Source organism: Sinocyclocheilus anshuiensis, unplaced genomic scaffold (assembly GCF_001515605.1).
Source record: "Sinocyclocheilus anshuiensis isolate Anshui unplaced genomic scaffold, SAMN03320099.WGS_v1.1 scaffold232, whole genome shotgun sequence".
NCBI lineage: Eukaryota > Metazoa > Chordata > Actinopteri > Cypriniformes > Cyprinidae > Sinocyclocheilus > Sinocyclocheilus anshuiensis.
This window is the reverse complement of record NW_015558560.1, coordinates 235,156-245,717: the sequence shown is the minus strand read 5'-3', so window position 1 is coordinate 245,717 and position 10,562 is coordinate 235,156. Positions and strand designations below refer to the sequence as shown.

The window sequence follows — 10,562 nt, the reverse complement described above, 5'->3', positions numbered from 1 at the left end:
TGAGGAAAAAAAATTAACTTAAATGATTTTAGCAAATGGCTGCAATATAACAAAGAGTGAAAAATTGAAGGGGGTATATATATATAGACACACACACACACATATATATATACATATACATACAGTATATACACACACACACACACACACACACACTACTATTAGCCCTAAAAGGAGCATGAACTCAAGACAAAGAATTGGTGTGAACCCCTTGCACAAACTAAGGAAATTCTTTTGAGTATGACACACTAAGCTTTGTGGCCGGTACATGCACTCTCTAATATGTGGTCTCTAGTCACAAAGAGAGAAACGGGGGCCAGTCTCTGTTCTGGCCTTTCCCAACAAAACTACTAAAAGCTTATAAATTTGATATAAAGTATTGCAATATAGAAATGGACTACATGACATGACTTGAAAAAAAAAATATGATCCCCAGTGCACACACTTACCAGATTACGGAGCGCACTGTTTGCATTTAATTCAGTTATATGCATAATCAATTTATTAAATGTCTTTATTTGTGAAAAATACTATAGTAGGATTACAGACTCAGTTTTTTTTTTGTGGATAATTTCAAATAATTTCTACTTTAGTAAATATGTACAATAAATATACATTTAATTTCAGCTCTAAGATATCACCATTGGCCATAAAAAAAAAAAAAACTATCAAAACACTTTGCAACAACCACTTAAAACAAACTACAAATTCAAACACCAGATCACCTCTCATTATAACACTAATGCAATTATGCAATAATTCCGTGTTACTTTACTTTCACAACTATTGTAGTCATTAATTATTTGAATTAGTTTTTATATTTTATGTTTTATTTTTAAAAATCCTGCTCATGCCCAATTTGTTCCCAATTTAAGTAATCATACTCTGCATCCAGATCAACTGTGAGGTCATTTATATAGGTTTATATTTTATTCCAAGAAACAAAAACATTTTTATGGTTGTACTTTTAGTTTACTATAATAACCCTGACCTGAGTGAGAATTTCACTCAGAGCAAAAGTTCCAGAGGAGAAGCCAATCCTGCTTTTGCCCAAACTTTACACAATTTAAATGATCATACTCTGCATCCAGTAAAATTTGAATTTACTGTTACAGTTTGTGGAAATGAAATCATATAGAGACGACCTCTAGGAGTGAAAGCCATCTCTCTGTGTTCCAAGAGGGAGTTTTTTCAGGCTGAGGGAAAGCAAAAAGAGAACTCGCCAGGTGCGAATTTAAGTGGTGAAGAAAACACACAGGAAGCCAGGAAAGCAACAAAGAGAGTAGCATATAACATCTGCATCTGAAATCATTACTATGCTCCATTACTAGGCCATGCTATGTTACTCCACAGAAGCATCAAGCTGAAAGCTTTGGGTGGAAACATAAAACACAGCTTTAAAAGGCTTGTTAAAATGTAAAAGAGGCAAAAAAACAAACAAAACCTACATATGGAAAACAGCCCTTTCCTACTAAAAGGGTGGAAAAAACGTTGCTTGTCCTATCCAATCAAAGTCTACAGTATTTTAGCACAAATTTACCAGCTTCTTGGCTAATCAAATTAGACAGATCTCAACAAGGACAGGTTGCATTACACACATATACCATCAAAAGCAATGAACAAATCGACACAAGGTAAAAGAAAACAGACCAAATTACATGAGTTTACTTTCATGTTAATTTGGATAAACAGTCTGTGCCAACCACAATGCATCTTAAAGTCATCTCAATATTTGCTTTTTGTTTATATTTATACAATAAATTTGGGTTGGTAAATAAATGCCAATACTACTTGTGTGATATGGAGTTCACTTATTTTTTGTAATTTCTCAAATATATATTAAATCATAAATTAGCTCACACAAATTCCTTGATTTTTTGCCCAACGGAAACGTTTAGTACTAGCTAAAAGACATTAAAATACTAAACTGTAGCTACTTTACCTTCATGAACTTGTCCTTTTTCATGTGTCTTGGTTTGCTACTCATTTCAGGACTTCTCTCAATGCTCCCATCAGTTGCCCTTTCATTTTCTTTGCCTACAACTGATATAATGCAAACAAAGAAAGTTGAGCTGAGAGGAGAGCAGCACACAGCAGGTGCACAGTGACACAGCTGAGCAGCAGATAAGAGTGTTTCTTAAAACATTTATTCAACCATGCAACATTTTAAACGCATGCTTTATTGTGAAGTGTTTCTCAACTATCACAAAGGAAATTCCTTGCTTTCAAGTATACAAATGTAAAGAATTTAATCTTATCACAGTGTAGCAGTGACCTAGATGTCATTGCATAGCCACAATTTGACAAGACAATTTGAAACAGTGTGCAAATGTTCACCTAAAATAAAGCTTTTACATTTTCATACTTTCTATATATGTACTGCCAAGGCCTTGCCTTGTGAATTTGTAAACTCAGCTGTGTTTAGAGATAAGCAAGATCCCATTTAATACTAATAAAAAATAAAATAAAACAACAATTTACATACTTTTTAAACCCATCGGTCTCTTTTCAATGGCATGTTTGGGGTCAGGGGCAGTTTCAAGACAGTTCTGTATTTGTGGATTCACATTAACCGCTGAGGATGACACTGGAGAAGTAGCCGTTGAAGTCTTCTTTTCATTAGCAGGACTGAGCTCAATTGAGCTTTTATACTTCCCTTCAGAAAGAACAGCAGAGCTTAACCTAGTTTGTGTCTTCTGTTTCTTTGCCGATGCCTCAAGTTTTATTTCTTCAAACCTGGGCAACTCACATGTCGCCACAGACAAACATTCAGGCCTTGATTCATGTGTCTCAGGAGCAGGGCCTGATGAGCCAACCAACAAGTCTTTAATGTCAATATTTTCATGTTTTCGCTTTTTACCAAGTGATCTCTTGCCCTTCCTCTTGTTTGAGTCCTCCAGGTCAAAAGCGGGCATGTGCAATCTTTCTGAGGTCGACCCAAATAAAATGACCTTTTGTTTAAGGGCATTGTTGGCTGGTAAGAAGTAGTCTTCAAACACTTCACCATCCACAACATCTCTATTAGGAACATCAGCAACCGAGTCAGCAGAACACAAAACAGCAGAAGTTTGATGTTGAAATTTACGAACAGGCTTGGGAGTTACCGATCCATCACTTTCAATTTCTGTAAAACAACTGCCTGATGAAGTTTGCTTCTTGGAATATAAACGCTTGGAGTTGGTCTGCAGATCATTGGATTGCTGTATACTTTTGCTGTTTTTGTGATTGGTTTTTGTCAGGCTTTCAGGCAAGGAACTTTCAGGTCTTTCAGGGCTGCCAGATAACTCTGTAGATATACCACTGTTTTCAGTTTGTGGTTTGAGGTGTGAGCTTTGTTTTCTTTCAGAACAGGTATTATCAATGTAACTCTCTAAAGTGGACTGTTTCTTTCCTCCAATGTTGTTCACTGAAGACCTTCTTGATCGGGAAAATATAGGTGAGACTTTACTATGTGTTTCAACACCAGCCAGATTACACATAACCATGGCTGTGTCTGATTCAGGAGGTGTTTGTTTTTTTGCTTTACTTGTCATTTTCATTGTTAACTTTTTATTACAGTTCTGTTTTTCTTGTTCATCTCTTTTCTTGGAGGAATGATAGTGAGAGGTTGAGAAGCAATCCAAAGGCTCTTCCTCTGTAAAAGTTCAACATATTTACTTTAATATAATGCAAAATGTTTACTAAAGCTACTAGGGATGCACCGAAATGAAAATTCTTGGCCGAAGCCGAACAAAATGAAACACTTGGCCGAAGGCCGAATACGTTCCCCCCCCCCATGTATTTTGACAATTTTTTTCACCATTGCATAAATGAAAAATCCAAAATGTACTTTTTTAAAATTCTTTTCAAAGAAAAAACTGAAAACTTTGAGTAGCAAATCAACATAGAATGATTTCTGAAGGATCATGTGACACTGAAGACTGGAGTAATGATGCTGAAAATTTAGCTTTGATCACAGCAATCAATTACACTTTACTATATGTTCACATACAAAACAGTTATTTAAAATTGTAATAATATTTCACAGTATTACTGTTTTTATATTTTTTATTGTACAAATAAATGCAGGCTTGCTGAGCAAAGGAGACTTTTTAAAACATTAGAAAATATTACAGATCCCAATTTGAACACTATGTGTGAATTAATAATAAATGTATTAATAAAACTGTTGTAATTATTATTATCTTTAATACTGTCTTTATTTTACAGAACAACAGTAAAATTGCAATACTAACATTTATGAATGTTGATGGAGCTTTTATTTTGTCGGACCTCAGTGCTTCTTGTTGACAACACAGCAGAGATATAGTTATAAATGATTCTCATTACGAATTTGGGAAGATGTTTGTCGCACATATCACATTGTCACACCCATACCTTGTAAAAATTCATAAAAATGTTACTGAGCAACTGACGAGTAATGCTGTTTCAGCGCAGATTTTCCTCGCACTTTGGACTTTGATCCCTGGCTAACAAGCAGAATGAAAACATAACATTATGCAGTTAATTTACTAATTGTTTACGGCCATTTCGCAAAGACATGCGATGCAGTACTAAACAGTCTCTTGCTGTCAGTGCTTGTAATGATTTTTGCATCTTTCTCTGCCAATTTTAAATGCTTCCGCTTACACACTGCCGACATATTTGCTGTGCGCATCTCACTCTACGCTGGTTGCCATTTGATTGAGTCACCAAAAATGTCATTGTTCGGTACAATTTATTCAGTCTTTTTCTAATTTTCGGCCAAATAATTTCGGTTGCTGAAAATTCAGTGCATCCCTAAAAGCTACAATTATTCTACTACCAAAAAATACTTTTGTTTCCCCAAACCTAGTTGTTGCAAGAAAGACAGAGTTGGTGATTCCCCAAGAGGTGGTCTCAAAGGTGAATTACATTCTGAGGCACTATCCAGCATCTGTGAGGCTAAGGGACAAGACAAAATTAAATAAATACCTGAAAGACCTTTATTTCTACAGTGTGTAGAGATTCTGTAGGGCAGTGGTCTCAAACTCAATTCCTGGAGGGTAACAACTCTGCAGAGTTTAGCTCCAACCAGCTCCAAATCACACCTGCTTGGAAGATTCTAGTGATCCTGAAGACCTTGAATAGCTGGATCAGGTGTGTTTGATTAGGGTTGGAGTTAAACTGTGCAGAGCTGTGGCCCTCCAGGAATAGAGTTTGAGACCAATGCTGTAGAGTGTAATAATTCATTTATTTTTCTCAATGCATTTACTAAAGGGGTCATGAACTGCCTGTTTTTATTTTGTACTGTTTTGTGAGGTCCACTTATAATGTTATCAAGGTTTTTAAATAAAAAAACATCATAATTTAGAAGTAATAGGCTGTTTTCTGTCCTGTTTTTGACCCTCCTCATCTGAACGCTGTTTGAATGGGTGTGGCGGATTGTAGACTCAGAAGTAAATGCCCACTGCTATGATTGGCTAAGATTTGTGTATGTTTGACAGTCTACGCCCTTCACAGATGGGACACTGCTGTGATTTAACTTAATACCGCATAAACACTCATATCAAAACGATATGTTTAACAGACAAAGCAATAGTAATCACGTAATAAAAACAATTACTCACACTTGCGTGTTGTGACATTACTGTCAGATCCAATATAGTCGACACAGCATCGTCTTTTAGTTTAAATCTTTCTGGAAATCCTGCATCGAACTGTGCCTTGTTTGTAAATGAATATGCGGTAAAATGAAGTGAACAGTGGACCAAGTTCTTACTGACGTGGTCTGGAACTTCATTAAAAATAAATTCATCCACGCGGTCCTAATATTGGGATCAGAAGGAAGGCAATGCAAAGACTATTTTTTCCACAACTTGGCACTGCACAGCGTCTTGTTATATTCGGAGCCATCTTTATCGTTTGGTTTCTGCGTAGACCTGCGTATTCGCCTCTCTCGTCAACACTACATGCGTGAATCAGTGGGCGGGGCTAAACAGGCAGCGATATAGAAGCAGGCGTTGATCTTCTTCTGGTGGTGGAGAACCGACACTAATAGGCGGTGTTTACCGACACTATTACATCATAGAGTGGTACATTCCACAAGCTGTTATTTTGGCAGACTTGCTTCGATATAAGCTGTTCTAGACTAACGAGAAAGTTTTGAGTTCTGAAACTTACAGGATGCTTTATAGTACAATGACCTCTTATATGTGAAAAGATCAAGGGGATTTTGGTTTCTCAGTTCATGACACCTTTAAAAATAAAAAAATAATAATTTGGGTTATATGTGTGCAAACTATTCACAACAGAGGGTTGCAATATTCTTCGGTATGCTGTGGGGTACGTTCCTGCACCCAAGAAAGAATAGGGGAAGTTTTTAAGAATCCTATCCACCTTATTTTGCAAAGTGGAAGTAAGCTATTTTCTTTTTACGGATTCATTAGCCGCTATAGGTAAATAACTAAAATAATAAAGTACAAATCTGCACTGATTGTAATAGATTAAAATAATATGATAAACACCAGTACAAATACCAGTTTGAAATATCAAGCAGCATAACAGACTCTTTTTGTACAGGTAAATTATCCCAAAACAAATGACACCGGAAACCTTGCAAGTTACAAATGGTCGTGTGCTTTTCTCACCAATGGGGGATGAGGAGATCAGGCCTTCCATCATCTTGTCTAATTTTTTCTTCAGCCGCCTGTCATTCTCAGGGGTCTTTATAGGAATATCTCTAGGTTGCATGCAACGGTGCTGCAAAAGGGTGCTGCTCTTTCTAACTTAAATTTTTTAAATAAGGTGGATAAATGTTTTTCATTATTATCAAATCAAAAATAAACTATTTGAAATAGTGAATTAAGCAGATCCACTATGAACCAAAAGAATTTGCAACCCTATAATTCAGTACAAAGCTTTGCGGTCTGGTAGAACACAAAATTATTAGTTTACAAATGAAAACTAGTTCTCAAAAGGATTTGAGGAAATACCAGTGGGTGAGAGATGTTCACGTTGAGCTCTCATTTCTCTCAGTCGCTGAGCCATGCTGTCAGAGCGTTTTAAAGAGGGACTGTACACTACTCCATTTTCCTCATCAATAACAAATGGTGATGTGTCGGAAACTGTATTAAAACAAAGTCCCAAATGCACAACAACCTTCACAAATTGTTGAATGAAATAAACAAAAATTAAAAACAAAAAAACAACAACAACAACAAAAAAAAAAAGGTGTGCTTTTCTCACCAATGGGGGATGAGGAGATCAGGCCTTCCATCATCTTGTCTAATTTTTTCTTCAGCCGCCTGTCATTCTCAGGGGTCTTTATAGGAATATCTCTAGGTTGCATGCAACGGTGCTGCAAAAACAATGAAAAACAAACAAACAAACAAAAAAAGCAAGTATGAGGTTATTTATTAATATTTACCAAGATATGTATAATATTCTTACAGAAACCATTCAATTTCAAAAATAGTAAAACAAGTCAAAACGTTTGCTGTTTTACATATTATTTATGTTTAATTTCCTTACTGTTCTTTTATTTCGATGAAGAAGTTTGGACTCTTCATTTTGAGCAGGAAAAAGATTTTCATCTACACGTTCATTACTCTCTTTACATCTGCAAAATCACAATGAATAGAATTTGAAAGGAACGTGAAAGGAAACCTTGAGGTCTAGAGACATCTACAGGCCATCCAAAGAAATGCAACAATCAAAATGAGGAAAAGATCACTAATGGAGTCAGAGAACTAAAACAGCACAAGAACATGCTGTCACTGGCATCAACAGATTTCTGCTCTCCAATGGAATTTCAATCAACTAGATATTAGCAAATCAATATATGCAAAATGATTGACAAGGTGAGAGAGTGTTCTTAAATTAGCTAAAACACAGGATGATTTGCATTCCTGACTTTTTTTTATACAAGGACTAATGCTGTCAGAGACAGATGTGATTTATCTAGGCTCCTATTTCAAATGATATCTGTCAAGTAGTAGGGACCTTTTTTGTATGTAATGTAAAGATATTTACAGCACTTTTAAATGTGACAGAAAAAGGGGCATTTCTATGGTGCATTACTTCTCTAGTTTGTCATTTTTCAAATGTGTATGAATTTTCATTTTTGGGCGAACTATCCATTACATCATGTTTAAAAGAAAATCATTAGCAGATATTTAAAAGTTTCATCATTTTGTCCCTTCACTGGAATAATGAAGTGTGTTCATTTGTTCAAGAAGACTCATTTCTGCCAGGCTCTACTTTTTAACCAATTATTCATGCCTAACCTTTGGAAATTAAATTGGCAACTTTGTCTAGAACAAAACCTTTATTCATGTTTGCAGATTTACATAACTCCTGGTTCTTAGGATATTGGCCTGAACATGCAGAAGACTAGTTCTATGTGATACTCATTTTTACCTTGCTACCCAGTGGACAGAAACAATCCTCACACCCATTTTCTGGGCTTTCTTCCATGTGGACGGGCGGCCATGTTTGAAGACTACGTGGGTCACTTGTTTGTTGAGTGTCTTAGATACCTGTCATTTAAAATGCATTCATTTATTTTACATTTTAATTTTGTTCATAAACACAACTGCCAAAATTAACAAATGTCACCTCTGCACCCATGTCCTGCAGCTGCTGAATGAATGGATCAGAGTAATCCTCCATTCTGCTGGCAGACCACACATCAACATACGCCACCACATCTTAAAAGGGAGAAAGAGGACAGTGGATAAACATTCACTTCACACAAAAATTTTGATTCATAATAGCATTAAATGTTTGGCACCACTGGCATAAAATATGCAAGTTAGAAGAGGGTAGTAAAATCCAACAAACTAAATTAAGGTCATTTCTGACTAAAGAAAAAAAATTATTTCATTTCTCAAATTACTTGGTAATGACACCCAATAAAGCTAATCAGCTATTATTGCTATAATGTTTTAAAACAAGACTGGAAATATAAATTTCTAAAAACATTTGTGAATAATCATCGTAATATCTCCTAATTTAATGAATATCCATCGATACCTTTGAGAAACCCAGTGGAAGTGTTTTTTCCTGTCATAGTTGATCCTAAAGGTCTCCTTCTAAAACGGCATCAACCAACGGAAAATGGAACATGATAAACTCAACATGATTCAAGCAAAACAGAAAACAAGCATGGTAACATACATTCAGTAAAGATTTTACATTAGCTATATAACGTTACACAATCTGCTAACGGAGAACAAATCAAGATTTAAAGTACATTGACTCATGAAAAACGAACACCAAAAAAAAAAAAAATCAAAGCCAATTCTAAAAAGCAAGTAACAGTTAAGTTACTACAACAACAAAAAAGCATTGGCAACTGCTGATCTTCAAGTCAAATCTGGTGAAACGCAGGGTATAAGTTACTTGAGACGTTGTCCTAGCAGTCATCTAAAGTGTTCTGTCAGAAAGCACCTTTCATTGCTCACCTTAACCAAAGAACAACACATCAATATTGCGAAAAAAATCTATCCTTGTTTGTTTTTATATATATGTACATCGTGCAGTTGATACACACTGTTTTCATTTGACCATTCACAACTGTAAAAAACGTGTTTTCGCGGTAATGGCTCCTTTTGCGACGCATGATGGGAATTCAGTGACGTTCCTTACACCAGCTGGTTGATACCATTTGGCCGCGCCCCCTTTTTTTGTCTTTTTGCTCCACGGGGGCCGCCTCATGTGACGAGAGTAGGCGGCTGCAGTGAGGGTTTGAGCAGTGTTGCCAAGTCCGCGGTCTTTCCCGCGGAATTGGGCTACTTTAACACTGTTGCCGCGGGTTGTTTTCATGTCCACGGGTTGAAGCGACACCAATAACGCGATATTTAGCCCCTAAGATGTAAAACCCGGGAGCCCCGCCAAAAAAAACGTCTATTTTACCAGCCGGAACGCGATTTTTAACGGGGACCCCCGTCGAAACGCGATTGGGCTAGTTTTGAGTAGCAATTGGGCGGGTTTTTTTTGTGAAAACCTGGCAACCCTGGGTTCGAGTGACAGGGTGGCAGTTCTCAGTGCTTGTAGCGGATCAGACAGATCAAAGGCGGATTTCGCGTGAATCGTGATGTGTCTTGACTTGACGTGCTCATGTTTTCGCTAATAAACTGATGTAATTTAAGTTATGTTGCTTTTATATGAAAATAAAAATGATGAACAACACTTCCAAAGTAGCCTACTTGTTATTTATCCGAAAGCCGTGTTTTCATCCATTTTCAGTTTGTATTTTATACATTTAGACATATTTTATATTTGTTTTTAGACTGAAAACAAATTGCATATCCCCATAGATCGCATTGTCAGAGTACTTGGGGATATTCACCAATAATTTATATAAATAAATTACAAAATCAAAACATTTTAGAAGATAACAAAACATTACGAATTTTAAACCAAGGAGCGTTAAGCAGCTGTATCGTCAGCAAGTTGTTGTTGTTGTTTGACAACAGAGCAAGTCAGTAAATTACAATTTAAAATACTCAATCAGACTTATTGATTACAGGATTACATATTGTTCATACAATAGCAAAGTTATTCATAAGTTACTATATATTTATTATCTTCTTAATATA

At 36.0% G+C, this 10,562-nt stretch overlaps 1 protein-coding gene across 4 annotated transcripts in view; it reads right to left on the bottom strand.

Annotated features, from left to right (window-relative positions):
- Window positions 1-9,571, bottom strand: part of mcph1 (microcephalin 1) — a 70,022-nt gene extending 60,451 nt beyond the window's left edge. For all 4 annotated transcript variants that reach the window (XM_016474970.1, XM_016474971.1, XM_016474972.1 and 1 more), the window contains exons 1-10: window positions 9,426-9,571; window positions 8,995-9,053; window positions 8,578-8,669; window positions 8,380-8,498; window positions 7,492-7,579; window positions 7,207-7,318; window positions 6,954-7,085; window positions 4,831-4,923; window positions 2,486-3,634; window positions 1,943-2,043 (exon numbers count right to left, since the gene is read on the bottom strand). In XM_016474970.1, coding sequence (XP_016330456.1) covers window positions 1,943-2,043; window positions 2,486-3,634; window positions 4,831-4,923; window positions 6,954-7,085; window positions 7,207-7,318; window positions 7,492-7,579; window positions 8,380-8,498; window positions 8,578-8,669; window positions 8,995-9,031 — 1,923 coding nt within the window. In that variant the 5' untranslated portion in view covers window positions 9,032-9,053; window positions 9,426-9,571. The remainder of the gene's footprint in view (window positions 1-1,942; window positions 2,044-2,485; window positions 3,635-4,830; window positions 4,924-6,953; window positions 7,086-7,206; window positions 7,319-7,491; window positions 7,580-8,379; window positions 8,499-8,577; window positions 8,670-8,994; window positions 9,054-9,425) is intronic.
- Between the last annotated feature and the right edge of the window lie 991 nt (window positions 9,572-10,562).